The 16,839-nt window shown below is 38.3% G+C and overlaps 1 protein-coding gene across 1 annotated transcript in view; it reads left to right on the plus strand.

Moving 5' to 3' along the window:
• mute (gon-4 like protein muscle wasted) overlaps positions 1–16,839 on the plus strand; it is a 1,102,179-nt gene that overhangs the window by 225,688 nt on the left and 859,652 nt on the right. The window contains exon 8 of the mRNA XM_090389940.1: positions 864–1,040. Within this exon, the coding sequence (XP_090246066.1) occupies positions 864–1,040 (177 nt within the window). The remainder of the gene's footprint in view (positions 1–863; positions 1,041–16,839) is intronic.

Below are 16,839 nucleotides of genomic sequence, written 5' to 3' on the forward strand. Positions count from 1 at the left end.
TTATATCTCGCAAAAAGGATTCTTCTGCTGCTATGCTTATCTTTAGTGACACTCCAATTTCTAGGCAAAAGGATATATCTCTTTTGGGGATTACCCTGACTTCTAATCTCTCTTGGCACAAGCACATTACAAATATTGCTTCCTCTACATCTAGAAAACTTGGTTTTCTCTTTCGCTCTCGGCGTTACTTTTCTTCCAAACAGCTGCTCACTCTGTATAAATCGCAAATCCGCCCTGCCATGGAATATTGTTCCCACATCTGGGATGGTGCCCCCAAAACCTCTCTCAGGCTTCTTGATTCCATTGAGAAGAGGGCAGTTAGGTTAATTAATGATTCATCTCTAACAGAGTCTCTCCACCCACTGTCTCATAGACGCACTGTTTCTGCTGCATGCCTCTTCTACAGATACTTCCATGGGCACTGTTCTTCTGAATTAGCTTCTATAATTCCCGCTCTCTCTTTCAAAATAGTCCGAACACGTGCCGCTACCAGCCAACATCCATTTACTGTCCAACTTCAAACCCACAGAACCAACTTTTCATCTTCCTCATTTATTCATTCATCTGCCGTTTTCTGGAACAACCTTCCTTCATATGTATTTCCTGAAAATTACAATCTACAGAAGTTCAAGTCCAATGTCAACAAATATCTTCTTTCGTCTTCTCAGTCTCCAACCCAAGCACGGTACTAAGTACTATAGGTTCTAATACCTCTCGTGTTTGGGGTTCACATAAAAAAAAAAAAAAAAAAAAACCCAACACTGCCGGATTAGTGACGGTCGACCTGTACTTTGATGATTTAGTATTGGTTATGCTTGAGCTAGCTTGCTTATCTCTGTTCCTAATTTCATTTGAATGGTCAGTGTCAAGATGAAGATAAAAAGGATGTAATAGTTCCATGTGAAAGTAAAATATGCTCACCTATGAGAGTTGCAGCAGAGTCATCAACTGCTATAATATTAAATGAACGGTATGAAGAAAATGTCACTCCTCTTACCATTGCAGATTTGGAACCAACTGCCCAAGTGCTTGAAAAAGAGGTATGTATAAGATGAAAGTAGTTTTAATGAATCTGATGAAAGTAGTTTTAATGATTTGGTAATTAAGTTCCAACTGAGTCAGTTTAAATGACTCAGATTTTATGATGAAAAGATTTTAATATTTTCAAAAATAATCAAAGTAAAAAAAAATATTTTTAAAAGTTTCAAACACTGTGTACTATACACACACAAACATCTCTCATAAAGCTGTTGGGAGCATTTTTAAATGGATTTATTTAAACTGACCATGCTAATTCTTTTGTTGCAATTCTTTTAATGCCCAATATACCAGTGTTTCTCCACCTTTTTAGCAAAGTACCTCCAGTAACTATAATTTAGATAAATGGATTCTCCCCCCCCCCCACTGTGTCAAATTTATTTAAATATTAAACAACATTAATTGTAATCCGTTTCATGAAATAAAAATTTAGAACTTTAGTTGTAAATTGCTGAGGGGGTCACAACTAAATCACTTTCTGGTAGCACAGTTTCTTAATTTCCTTGTAGCAGAAAAACCTTTCTCATTTAAATAGGTTGATTTGATAGAAGAAAAGCTGTGATGCTCAATTGTTTATAATCACCATTTATTTTTTGCCAGAATATAGAAACATGGCAAAGAGTTACATGCCTTGTATCTCAAGTACATAGCCCCAAGTATTATAACCCCAAAAGTTGCTCCTTCATTTCTTCTGAAATTGCTGCTGCTTGCTTAATATCATTCTAGTATGCAGATTTTACCACAAAAAACTTAGTACCTATTACATAAGTATAAGGAAATTTTTTTGTCCTCCCATCAACCTTATTGTCCTCTCATCAACAAAAAAAAAAGTTGTAAAACTAAAAAGAAAAATTCAGTTTTCTCAAAATTTTAGCTGCGTTGTGCAAACTTCAGCTCTTTTTATTCCATTCACCTAAATCATCTTCTTTTCGGTAAGTATAAGATTTTGGGGAACAAGAAGCAGGCTGGGGCAGATAAATCAGGGAAGGAAGGGATGTGTTCATTAACTCCACAATCATGGAATGACAGCCAACATCTATGTTCACCTAAATGTCAAATAAACTGATGAGCTTATCAAAACTAAAATTACTGTAACACAGAGTGAAAATGGATATAAAAATAGATTGTGACACATTTAATAATAAGAAATATACATATATTAGATTATGAGCTTAGTGATAGAGAAGAAACATGTATATCATGATCATTAATTGGCAGAAGATGCAGAGTCCTACAATGAGTATACACTGTTTAAGGAGTGTCAAGAGATAGGTGCTAAGGTAGATTGTAAGAAGTCTTTGGCTAACATTGCAAAGAAAAGTAACAAGGAATTTTATGCATATGGTAACACTAGTAGTAAAGGGCTGAATCACATTGTCCATTGGATATAACTTGTGGTAACCACTGATTTTTTACAGTTTGCTGATAGTGTGAATAAATATTTTACATCTATGTTCACACATGAGGCACTGTTTAGAGATGGAATTAGCAAAGGTCCTATTGCAGATGATACATAGGTTGGCAGGGTTATTAATGGCAGTGTGCTACTGTAACAGGATATAGAAAAGTTGGGCAGTTATGGGCTGAGAAGTGGCAATTGAAGTTTAACATTAACATTGATGAAGTAATCCCAGAGAAACGTACCAACTTTGTGGTACTACACTTAGATTGGTAGAAAATTAAAAACACCTGGGCTTAACTGTGCAGTCAGATATGAAGTTTTCTGAGCAGTGCAGACAGGCTGCCAGAGTAGGTCATGAGGTATTGTCACTGATATACATGAATTTTGCTAGTAGAGAAAAGGAGGTGATTATCCCTTTGTATAAGGCAATGGTCAGGCAACGCCTTGAGTACTACATACAGATCTAGAAGCCTCATTTTAGGAAGGATATAGAGTTCTTTGAGCAAGTACAGAGAAGGGCAACAACATTGGTGAGGGGAACTTAATCTTTACTTTTACCAAGTAAAGATTAAGTTCTGCAAATTGCAGCATCTTGAGACTAGGTCTCAATCAGATCACCTCACAGGTGATCTGATTGAGACATATAAGGCCTTGAATGGGTTGAGCAAACTCAGTGCTAATGGGATTCTTCCCCTTGTTCAGATTACGAACCTGAGGGAGCATAAATTTCAATTGAGGAAAGACAGTTGTAGAATAGATATGCAGAAATTTGCCTTTAGCCAGTGGGTAGTTGATTGCTGGAACAAGCTTCCATCTGTTGTTGTGGAATTTGATAGCTTAAATAAATTTAAGGAGGAACTGGACAAACGTTTAGAGGGAATGGATGTGTGAAATTTTTTTTTTTTTTTGTTTTGGGCTCATGCTACATAAGCATGCTTTCTTGCATCACATGCCTTAACCCCAGGGGCTCACATCTGGTGAGTATGGGCTTGGCACACCCAGGGTCCTGAGCTGGATATCATCATTCTTCTTTTCCTTGGTGATTCCCTTCTACTTCTGACTCTTGTACTCTCTCTCTCTCTCTCAGGGTAACTGAATTTTTTTTTTTTTTTTTTTTTTGGCTTGTGTATCAAAAGCCTCAGGCTTCCTTGCACTCTATGGCTAATGATGATGATGATACTACTATTTACAACAGTGGTGCAAAGGACAAAGTGAGAAACTAAGCTGGCCACCATAGCAGTGTGATCACGTGGAAGGGTACATTTGAGATGACAATGCTTATATAAACATAAAATTTATTTATTTACAGCCTTGTGAGTTTGACTTCTAGCCAGGGGGGGAAAAAAATGTATGGGACAGAAATAAAGTATTTGTAGAAGAAATAAGAGAAATTTACCCCAATATGTAGAGTACATCTGTGTTATACTCTCCAGAAATTAAAACGAATAAAGGATTAATGCAAAATGCCCACAGTAAAAAATAAATTGAACACAATTCAAGAATTAACTAAAATTCAAAAAACAATTTTAAAAAATTAAAGTTAAACATAAATTTTGAAAAAAACGATTTACCTTCCTGAATCAGACAATGCTTTTCGACCATGTGTTGTGATCACAGGAATGGAAATTACGGAGTCTGTGAGCTTGAATCTTAAATAGAGATTATTTGTCTTCGCGCATGCTTGCAAAAGACCATGAATCAGTGATTAGATATGGGCAACGAAAGTTAATTGAATTCTCATGTAATTTAATTTTGATGCTTTCTGCAATTAATAGTCTCGTATAATTATGTTGGACACTAAGGCCTCATTAAATAAAAATGTGCTGTTTTACCTGGACAGTGAGCGGAAATTGCGAAGATCCTTGGAAAGATGATTCGCAATCACTGCAAGAAATGTATACCAGGTCATTCATTTTTGTCACAAAAGCGGAAAGGATTGAGCAATTGTTCAGTATAGCATGTAATTTCCATATTGGTCTGGCCACAATCTTAATTCAGTGTATTTAAAGAATATGTTAAACTGCTTGTAATAGTAGTAGTGGTGGCGGCATGTGATGCAAGAAAGCATGTGTATGAGCATATGCAGCATCAGCAAAAAAAAAAAAAAAAAAAAAAAATCGCACCATTCCCTCCAAATGCCTGTCCAGTTCCTCCTTAAATTTATTCAACCTATCAACTTCCACGACAGATGGAAGTTTGTTCCAGCAATTAACCACCCGCTGGCTAAAGACAAATTTCTGCACATCTATTCTACATCTGTCTTTTCTTAATTTGAATTTATGCCCCCTTAGGTTTGTAATCTGAACAAGTGGAAGGTTCCCATCAGAATTCAATCAGATCACCGCACAGCTGCCTAGTCTCCAGCCACTGCAATTTGCAAAACTTAAGCCTCTCTTGGTAAGAGGATCCCTTCATTTCCCTCACCAGTCTTGTTGCCCTTCTCTGTACACGCTCAAGTAAATCTACATCCTTCCTAAAATGAGGCCTGTAGACCTGTACGCAGTATTCAAGGCGTGGCCTGACCATTGCCTTATACAGAGGGATAATCACCTTTTCCCTGCTAGCAAAATTCCTATATATCATTGACAAAACCCCATGACCTGCCCTGGCAGCCTGTCTGCATTGCTCAGAAAACTTCATGTCTGCCTGCACAATTACTCCCAGGTCTTTTTCATTTTCTACCACCTTAAGTGTAGTACCACACAGTTGGTACGTTTCTCTGGGGTTACTTCTACCCAAATGCAGTACTTTGCATTTGTCAAGGTGAAACTGTTCAACGTATGGGACAGAAATAAAATAAATAAATTTTCTGTTTATACTCCGGCACGACAACCAAGTCAGTAGAGTTTACAATAAATCGTCAATACAAATATTTATCGTATTTAGCAGTCACGGGCTTGAACCCTGGTCCACTCAAGGAACGCGTGCTATGCACTCTCACTCCTGACCACTGGGCTACGTCAGGCCTAAGTAAATTTTTTGTTTTTATACTCCGGCACGACAACCAAGTCAGTAGAGTTTACAATAAATCATCAATACAAATATTTATCGTATTTAGTAGTCACGGGCTTGAATCCCGGTCCACTCAAGGAATGCGTGCTATGCACTCTCACTCCTGACCACTGGGCTACGTCAAGTATTTTTTTATGATGTTACGATTGTTGGTTTGTGTAGCTTTTTTGTATCCTATACTTGGCTTGTACCCAATTCGGTTTATTATAGCAAGGGATTACCCCTTGCTATAATAAACGTTTAAGAATCTGCTGGTTAATATATGTATTTCTGAGTCTAAAGCTGATTCTGTTGATGAATATTTATTAATCAGTTTCTCAATAGAAACTGATTAAAGATAATAGCGTTGCCCGGGCTAGTCAGGTAGGTAAAGTGCATGCCTGGCAACCCAAAGGTCGTGGATTCGATTCCCGCCTCGGGCTTGGATCACAGTAAAATGCAAAAACTTTGGGAGGTGCATTACGGCCATAGAAGCTGATGCGCCAACAACTAACAAGAAAAAAAAAAAATAATAAAAAAAAAATAATAGCCCTTTTGTTGGTGAACAGGTGATAGTTGTTATAATGCAGAAGCATAACGGTGTTAATGTAGAAGCATATCGATTAGATTTTATTCGCTTCCTGAGCGTGAAATTTAGACAATTTAATGATGTATCATGCATATTTTCCCTTTCCAGTGTAAAATTCAGTCTAGGATGAATATTATTAAACGAATTTAAAATGTCTTGAATAGTGGTACTATCAATAATAATCACTGTTTGTTACTGATAGCAGCACTGTTCAAGACATTTTGCATTTGTTTAATAGACTCAATTTTAGATTTCATCCTAGACTCAATTTTACATTGAAAAGGGAAAATACGGATACTAAATCATTAAATTTTCTAAATTTCATGCTTACTCAGGACGCGAATAAAATCTAATTTAACATCAATCATAAACTAACAATACAAGTATGCTTCTACATTATAACAGCCCTCACCCGTTCACCTGCAAAAGCACTATTATCTTTAATCAGTTTCTCAATACCTATAAATATTCTTAAACAGGGGTTACACCCTTGCTACAATAAACCAAATTGGGATACCAACTAAGGATTGGATATAAAAAAACTACACCAACAAACAATATTAACATAAAAAATTACTTTAGTTCAGTCCCATACGTTGAACAGTGGCACAAGCAGCTTAACAGATTCTTTAAAGATATCGAATTTAAGATTGTGGCCTGACCAATACGGAAATAACATGCTATACTGAACAATTGCTCAGTCCTTTCCTCTTTCGCAACACAAATAAATGACTTGGACAACATTTATTGCAGTGATTGCGACTCGTCTTACCAAGGATCTAAGCGATTTCTGCTCATTGTCTGCATAAAACCACATGCATCCTCAGTTCCTGCATCTCGTTCAGCAGTGTCAGAATTGGCCTTTTGTGCCATTAATAAAAGATACATACATTTTTATTTGAGGCCAAAACACTTAGTGACCAACATAATTATACAAGACTATTAATTGCAGAAACCGTCGAAATTAAATTACATGAGAATTCTATTAACATTCGTTGTCCCTATCTAATCTCCAATTCGTGGTCTTTTGCACACAAGTGTGAGGGCAAATAATCTCTGTTTAAGATTCAAGCTCACAAACTGTCGAAAAGCATTGTCTGTTTCAGGAAAGAAAATCGTTTTTCAAAATTCATTAGCATTGGCATTAGTAAGGGCACATGATGCAAGAAAGCAAGCTTATATAGCATCAGCCTAAAAAAAACAGAACCCCTTCTCATTTCACCCATTCACTGGCTCCAAATGTTTGTCCAGTTCTGCCTTGAATTTGTTTAAGCTATCAACTTCTACCACGACAGATGGAAGTTTGTTCCAGTAATCATCCACCCGCTGGCTAAAGGCAAACTTCCGCACATCTCTCCTACAACTATCTTTCCTCAATTTGAATTTATGCCCTCTCAGGCGATTATTATGAGCAAGAGGAAGAATCCCATCAGCATTGAGCATGCTCAAACCATTCAAGGCTTTATACACCTCTATCAGATCACCTCGCCGGTGCCTAGTCTCCAGACACTGTAAACTTTCTTCATAAGAGCAACCCGTTGTTCCATTCACTAAACTTGTTGCCCTACTCTGTACTCGTTTGAAAATGCAAATATTTTCCTGTGTGTGTGTGTGTGTGTGTGTGTGTGTGTGTGTGTGTGTGTGTCTTTTCTATAGATTTTTGTTCCTAGCCTGGTGCCCATTGTATATATTGTTGAGGTTAAGGAAATTGATTTTATTGTCAGTTTCTATTTCAAGGGTATATTTTAATCTTTCATGTATTATATTGAATGTAATAAAAAGATTATCAATGGTGGCTCTGTTTCGTATTAATAACACGTCATCCGCATACCGCCTGTAGAGCTTAATACCCGAAGGAAAAGGTTGGAGTACTTGATTTTCGATCGTGGCTAAGTAGTTTTCTGATAAGGGGCCTGAAATTCCTAATCCCATGGGGAGACCAAATATTTGGTCTTGGAAACGGAAGTGCCTAGCCTCAAGTAATATCGAGGTGAGTTCTAAAATGCTGTTTATGTTAAGGGAAGTGCAATTAGCTAAAGTGTTGTCTGTCATTAGGAGTTCATGTAAGGATTGTAATATAAAGTGTAAACGTACTTTGGTGTATAAAGAAACGACATCGAAGGCAGCTAGGATGTCTTCCCCAGAAATTATGGCAGTGTTAATATATTCAAAACCTTGATTGATGTTGCTGACTCTAAATTTTGAAAATCTCATAAGGGGTGATATAATTTTAACCAAAAAGGTGGATAGGTTGGCAAAAGTGGATTTGTTGAAAGAAACTATTGTCCCTAGGGGATGGCCAGGTTTGTGTAATTTTGTAATGCCAAACATGTGTGGAAGGACATTACTGCGTATGCCAATTTGTTGTAGTGTGTGCAGGTTGATTTCTTTATCAGATCTTAATCTTCTCAAAATCTTTAATCTTGAGATGTTATATGTATTGTAAACTTTTTAGGTATTTTGGTCAGAGTTTGCGTTTTATTGATATAAGCACTTTTATATAAAATTGTGATAGTATCTCCTTTGTCGGCTTTTTGTATGATAATGTTTGTGTTTTTTGTAATTTATTTATGTTCGATAGCTGTTGTTTTGGTGTATTGGGTTGTGGCACCAGTCGTGAATTAATAATGATGTTGGTTTCATGCATAATCCGCCATTTGTCTACGTGATTTTCCAATTTGGTTTGCAACTCAATGATGCAGTCTTTAATGGGATAACAATGGTGTCTTATTGCAATGTTAAACCTGTATTCTAACCCTGATAATTCGGCTGCGGAGAATGATTGTGATGAGAAAATAATGGTGGAAGTTTTCGGAGGAGTTCCTGTTTTTTGCGTGAACAAAAAACACGAACCCCTCTGAAAACTTCCACCATTATTTTTTCATCAATCCATTCCATTTTTTTTAATGTCTTTGTTTTTGTCTTTGTTTCATCACAATCCATTCCATTTTTTTAAATGTCTTTGTTCCACAACATTGAGTAGTAGTAGTGGCATGTGATGCAAGAAAGGAAGTGTATGCAGCATCAGCCAAAAAAAAAAAAAAAAATTTACGAAACAAAATGTTTGTCCAGTTCCTCCTTAAATTTATTTAACCTATGAACTTCCACAACGACAGATGGAAGTTTGTTCCAGCAATTAACCACCCACTGGCTAAAGGCAAATTTCAGCACATTTATTCTACATCTGTCTTTCCTCAATTTGAATTTATGCCCCTTAGGTTCGTAATCTGCTCACTGCTCATCGTGGACTAATGTTATTAGTGGAGTCCCTCAGGGTTCAGTATTGGGTCCATTATTGTTTTCTGTATTTATAAATCAAATTGATGATGGTATATCAAGCTTAATGTCCAAGTTTGCAGACGATACGAAGGTTGGCAGGGTTGTCAAGAACACTACTGACACTATGCTACTGCAACAGGATCTGGAAAGGTTGAGCAGATGGGTGAGAGGTGGCAAATGAAGTTTAACATTGACAAATGTAAAGTACTACATATGGGGAAACAGCAACCCCAGAGCAACGTATCAACTGTGTGGTACTACACTGACAGTGGTAGAGAATGAAAGGGACCTTGGGGGTGTTTGTGCAGGCAGATATGAAGTTTTCTGAGCAGTGCAGACAGGCTGCAAGAGTAGCTCATGGTGTATTGTTGATGATATATAGGAATTTTTCTAGCAGGGATAAGGAGGTGATTATTCCCTTGTATAAGGCAATGGTCAGGCCACACCTAGAGTACTGTATACAGGTCTGGAGGCCTCATTTCAAGAAGGATGTAGAGATGCTGGAACGAGAAGGGCAACAAGATTAGTGAATGGAACAAAGGGGTGCTCTTACTAAGAAAGGCTTAAGTTTTGCAAATTACAGTGTCTGGAGACTAGGCACTGGCGAGGTGATCTGATAGAGGTGTATAAAGCCTTGAATGGTTTGAGCATGCTCAATGCTGATGGATTCTTCCTCTTGCTCAGAATAATCATCTGAGAGGGCATAAATTCAAATTGAGAAAAGACAGATGTAGGATAGACGTGAGGAAATTTGCCTTTAGCCAGCGGGTGGTTGGTTGGTGGAATCCATCCCTTGTCGTGGAAGTTGATAGCCTAAATAAGTTTAAGGCTTAGCTGGACAGGTATTTCGAACGAACAGAAAGGTGAAGTGGAAGTGGTTATTTTTTATTTATTTATTTTTATTTTTTTATTTTATTTTTTTGGCTGATGCTGCATAAGCTTGCTTTCTTGCATCAAAAGCCTCTACTAATGCTAATGCTAATCTGAACAAGTGGAAGAATCCCATCAGAATTCAGTGTGCTCAACCCATTCAAGGCCTTATACACCTCATCAGATCACATCGCAGGTGCCTAGTCTCCAGCCGCTGCTTTTTGCAGAACTTAAGCCTCTCTTGGTAAGAGGATCCCTTCATTCCCCCTCACCAATCTTGTTGCCCTTCTCTGTACACGCTCAAGCAAATCTACATCCTTCCTAAAATGAGGCCTCCATATCTGTACGCAGCACTCAAGGCATGACCTGACCATTGCCTTATATGGATGGACAATCACTTCTTTCTCCCTGCTAGCAAAATTCCTGTATATCATCGACAAAACCCCATGACCTGCCCTGCCAGCGTCTGCATTGCTCAGAGAACTTCATACCTGACTGCACAATTACTCTCAGGTCTTTTTCATTTTCTACCACCTTAAGTGTAGTACCACACAGTTGGTACATTTCTCTGGGGTTACTTCTACTCATATGCAGTACTTTGCATTTGTCAATGTTAAACTTCAGTTGCCAGAGTGTTGCATTAATGTGTGTGTTGTTAAAATCACTAATGCTGACCATGTTTGGGGTGACATGTCTTTCTTAAGTCTAAATCTAAGGTGGTGTATTTGATGTATAAAAAAGTATATTTTTCAAAATCTTTTATGTAATTCTGTCCAAATGATGGCGATTGATGTATGATGTGAAGGGTATCTTTTACAAGTATTCTTGGTGAAAATACGAGCGAATTTAGGAATTATGTTTTGGGTAAGACATTTTTGCAAGAATGAAATATGAGGTTTGTTTGTGTTTTTTTTTTTTTTTTTTAGATTTATTTATCTATCCTCTATTTTTAGGATATAGTTACAAAATCTTTCAACATGAGGCGCTTGTCATAGAATAGTGTCGCCATAACACTAAATGTAACATTCTAAACACGAAACTGCCAACCAACCAACCAACCTTTCACCGGTCTGGAACCTTACACACGTAAGGTTCCCACATGTCTCGAAATACATTATGGGAACATAGGAATTCTTTAAATATATAATTCCTTTTCTCCTATCATTGCCAACCGAAGACGTTTTACACAAAAGTAACTCGTTGTGACTATTGACTTCACTTTTTTTTTTTTCTCATATTAATATTTTATAAATGACAACCAGGAATGAGGTAGTGCACTTCTATTTCCTTGAGCAAATTTTAATTACAGGTTTTAATAATTCCGTATTTATTTATTTTAACTTATTTTAAACTTCATTTTCACTTCAGTACCATGTAACTAAGCAGATCAGTTGAGGTGAGTACCGTCAGTTAAGCTCTTATTGCTATTTTCATTAGTAGAGGCATGTGACCCAAGAAAGCAAGCATATGTAACATCAGCCCAAAAAAAAAAAAAAGAAAAAAAAGATTTCATACGTCCATTCCCTCTAAAAGTTTGTCCAGTTCCTTAAATTTATTTAAGCTATCGACTTCCACAACAACAACAGATGGAAGTTTGTTCCATCAATCAGCTACCCACTGGCTAAAGGCAAATTTCTGCACATCTATTCTGCTACTGTCTTTCCTCAGTTTAAATGCATAATCCCTCAGTTTTGTTATCTGAGCAAGAGGAAGAATCCCATCAGCATTGAGCTTGTTCAACCCTTCGTTTTAATTTCTGGAGAGTATCCTGTGGAAGTGTTCTACGTATCACATTGAAGTAAATTTTTCTTATTCTTCTAAAAATGTTGGTATGAATGTAGAATGTATTGAGCTCCATAGCTCTGTTATATACTAAGAAATAATTGCAAGAATATTTGCTGATGCTGTCGAGGCAGTGTTAGGTGGGTCGGAAAACTGCTAGCTTGGGGGGAGACAAAGACCAATAGATTGACAGTAGCCACTGGCAGAGGTGAAAGAGATTCTTGCATTGCTTCTATTAGAATGAGCAGAAGCCTGAAAAACAAGATGCATAGTATTTCAGAGACTGCTGGGAGCCATTGCGGTACAAGTAAACACATGGGTTGTGTTAGGGTAGCTAAGAATAGAAACAGGTGCAGGTATACTTGCGTGTACACCAATGCTAGGAGTTTAGTAAATAAATTTGATGAATTTGAGGTATTGCTCAAAACATCAAAGGCAGATATTGTTGGGATATCAGAGACGTGGTGTCACACAGATATAAGGGATGCAGAACTGCAATTTGGGGAGTACAACGTCTACAGAAAGGATGGACAGGCTAGGAAGGGGGGAGGGGTTATGCTATTAGTTAAGAAACACATAAAAACCAAGGAAGTGAAGCCAGTCAACATCGCTGGACAGTGCAGTGTTGAGTCAGTTTGGTGTGACATAAGCATTGGGAGATCAAAATTGAGAGTAGGAGTGTGCTATAGGCCTAATGACTCTGATGAGTATAATAAGGAACTGTACAGGGAAATAGAGTGGGCCAGTAAATCAGAGAGTCTTATAATGGGAGATTTTAATTTCCCAGATATTGACTGGAATTTGGGGGCTGGTTACTCACGCACTAGCAGAGCTTTTGTGGATTTATTGGATGATTGTTTTCTACATCAGCATGTTCGGGAGGCAACTAGAGGGAGTAATACTCTTGATTTGATTATCAGCAGTGATTCTTCATGCATTAAGAATCTGCAGATAAATGAACCACTAGGTGGCAGTGATCACAGTGTGCTGAAGTGGGATTTACTCAAAGAGGTAACTACCATTAGGGGTAAAGGGAAGGGTTATTGCTTCCGTAAAGGCGACTACGATGGACTGAGACAGTATTTAAATTCTATACAGTGGGACCAACTGATGATGTTACCAACAGCAAATTCAAAATGGGAAGCATTCAAAGAACTTATCTTGGAAGCTACTAGGCTTTACATACCAACTAAGAAATATTGTTCAAGGTTTAGGCCAAAATGGATGTCAGATGAACTAATGAGGCATATGGCAGAGAAGAAAAATGCATGGGATACTTACAAATTAACACATGACACAGAAGCCTATGATAGATACAAGTTGATATGCAACCAAGTTACAAAGGAGGTTAGGCAGGCGAAGGCAGATTACGAGAAATCCTTGGCAAGGGATGCAAAGAAAAACAGCAAAGAGTTCTTTACTTATGTAAACTCTAGAAGGAAGGGGATGAATCAGATTGGTCCACTTGATATTGATGGGTCAACTGTTGATGATCCTGCTCAGGTAGCTAACAAACTAAATGAATATTTTGCATCGACATTCACACATGAGGAGTTATTCAGCAAAGGGAATGCAAGAGGTGTATTCAACTCTAGCAGTAAGCTACAGAATCTTGAAATAACTGGGAGTAAAGTGGAGGAGAAACTGTTGAAGATAAACACAAGAAAGGCACCCGGGGTGGATGGGATCTATCCAGTTATATTAAAGGAGGCAGCAAAGGAAGTAAGCAAACCCTTAGCCATAATTATGAGAGCTTCCTTGGACTCAGAGGAGGTACCCATAGACTGGAAATGTGCAAATCTGACCCCAATTCACAAAGGAGGATCAAAGGCTGACACAAGTAATTATAGACCTGTGAGCTTAACTTCTGTTCCAGGAAAATTAATGGAGGCACTGGTTAAAGAAGCACTGCAGGATCATTTAGACAAGACTTCAGTTATAGCTCAGACACAGCATGGTTTTGTTAAGGGGAAGTCTTGCCTGACCAACTTGATTGGATACTATGATGCAGTCACAAAAGAACTGGATGCAGGGAATAACTTTGATATTATATACTTGGATCTTAGAAAGGCTTTTGATACTGTTGCACATGAAAGACTGCTACACAAATTGGAGCAGTGTGACATTGGAGGCAAATTGCTGCTATGGATAAAGGGGTGGTTGAGGGGGAGAAGACAGAGAGTGGTAATCAATGGACACTGCTCATCGTGGAGTCCCTCAGGGCTCAGTGTTGGGTCCATTGTTGTTTTCTGTATTTATAAATGATATTGATGATGGTATATCAAGCTTAATGTCCAAGTTTGCAGATGATACAAAGGTTGGCAGGGTTGTCAAGGACACTACTGACACTATGCTGCTGCAACAGGATGTGGAAAGGTTGAGCAGATGGGCTGAGAAGTGGCAAATGAAGTTTAACATTGACAAATGTAAAGTACTACACATGGGAAACAGCAACCCCAGAGCAACGTATCAACTCTGTGGTACTACACTGACAGTGGTAGAGAATGAAAGGGACTTGGGGGTGATTGTGCAGGCAGATATGAAGTTCTCTGAGCAGTGCAGACGGGCTGCAAGCGTAGCTCATGGAGTATTGTCAGTGATATACAGGAATTTTTCCAGCAGGGATAAGGAGGTGATTATTCCATTGTATAAGGCAATGGTCAGGCCACACCTAGAGTACTGTATACAGGTCTGGAGGCCTCATTTCAAGAAGGATGTAGAGCTGCTGGAACGAGTACAGAGAAGGGCAACAAGATTAGTGAATGGAACAAAGGGGTGCTCTTACGAAGAAAGGCTTAAGTTTTGCAAATTACAGTGTCTGGAGACTAGGCACCAGCGAGGTGATCTGATAGAGGTGTATAAAGCCTTGAATGGTTTAAGCATGCTCAATGCTGATGGGATTCTTCCTCTAGCTCAGAAAAATCACGTGAGAGGGCATAAATTCAAATTGAGGAAAGACAGATATAGGATAGACGTGCGGAAATTTGCCTTTAGCCAGCGGGTGGTTGGTTGGTGGAACAGACTGCCATCCCTTGTGGTGGAGGTTGATAGCCTAAATAAGTTTAAGGCTCAGCTGGACAGGTATTTTGAACGAACAGAGGGGTGAAGTGGAAGTGGGTTTTTTTTTTTTTTTTTTGGCTGATGCTGCATAAGCTTGCTTTCTTGCATCAAATGCCTCTACTAATGCTAATGCTAATAATGTGTGCCCATCTTGATCAAGATGTAGCCTCTAGCAGGATGTGCAAATCACGGCATGGATTTTTACAGGTAGTTATGCTTGACTGATCTAATTAGCTACTACAAACAACTTAAATGAATTCAAGTCACAACTAGACAAGCATTTGGAGTGAATGGATTGATGAAATAGGAAGTTTTTTTTTTTTTTCCTGGCTGATGCTATATAAGCCTCCTTTCGTGCATCGTATGCATCTACTAATGCTGTCGGGTTGTAGCAAAGTAACTGGATGCAATGAATAATTTTCACATCATATACTAAGATTTCACTCTAGCCTTAGTTACTGCACCATATGATTGTTGTCTAAATTTGAGCAATGTGTTGTTAGGGGCAAGTTCTTATTAGTAGTAGTAGCAAATGCTGCATGAAAGCAAGCTTACCAAACAAAGCTACACTTCCTATTTCATATGTCCATCTGCTCTTACAATTTATCTAGTTCTTCATTAAATTAATTCAAACTACCCACCTCTTCAGTACCAGATGTTAGTTTCTTTCAACAGTAGTCAACTACACCCCAGTGGACAGCAAATTTCCACACACAAGACCTGCAACCATCCTTCCTCAATTTGATTTTACACCCCCTTCATGCATGTAGTCTGGACAGCATCTGAAGTGAAGCCTTTCCTGGTAAGAGCACTCTTTTCACCACTCACTAATCTTGTTACTCTTATTTACACCCATTCCAAAAGATCTACATCCTTCCTAAAATGAGGTGTCCAGAACTCTATGCGATACTCAAGATGTGGCTTAACCTTTGCCTTATGCAATGAGATAATTCTTTTTATCTCTGTTGGAAAATTATGGATAAAGTGATAGTTAAGTGATTATAAATAGGCACTGCTCATCATCGGCTAATTTGGTGAGTGTGATACCACACGATCTGTATGGGGCTCCACTTACTATTTTTAACATTTTTTCATGATACTGACGTTGTTTCACGTTTTATATCTACATTTGCTGATTTAGACATAATACAAAATTTGGGAATAGTGGTAAACCTTTTCTGGGTATGCATATATATACTGGTTCTTGAGGCTGTTGCAGATATTCTTTCAGATATTCCAGACAAGCTGTGCTTGCTACCTGAGAGTCTATAATGCTGATGGAACTGATATTCGGGTGACACTCAAGTCAAGTGGAGCCAATTGCGGCTAAGTCTGGACGGTCTGTGGCAGCCATATTCTCTGCTTGCATCTTCGCGATGTTGGGACTGTCAGTAATCATGGGTATAATTCCTATGTGCAACCACACTGTGGGTGACCAACCAAAGTAGGCAGGGCTCGAGATGTGGTGCCCACACCACACGGAGGAATGCTGGCCCTCTGCGTTTCCAGGCAATACTAAGTGGTAGATGAGTCTCATCAGCTGGTGCAATATCACCACTTTGATTATTGGAGGCTTAAAGTGGTGGAATCCATATTTAGTCTCCAGAGCTAAGTTCCGGTTAAACCTTCCCCATCTCTTCCATCATGCAGTGTGACTGATTACTTTTGAGTTTATGATGGACATCATGGCAAGATCCAATCTTCCTTACATTTTGAGGGTAAAACGGTGTTTGCAGGCCAGCCACTAGTTAGTGCACCAGAAGAATCTATTGGTAATTCTTTACGAGTCTTCCGGATCAGCTAGTGTGTAATCTTGCTACCTCTAGTC

The sequence above is a fragment of the Mastigoproctus giganteus genome, chromosome 2 (genome assembly GCF_048544385.1).
Source record: "Mastigoproctus giganteus isolate SK-2022 chromosome 2, ASM4854438v1, whole genome shotgun sequence".
Taxonomy (NCBI): Eukaryota; Metazoa; Arthropoda; class Arachnida; order Uropygi; family Thelyphonidae; genus Mastigoproctus; species Mastigoproctus giganteus.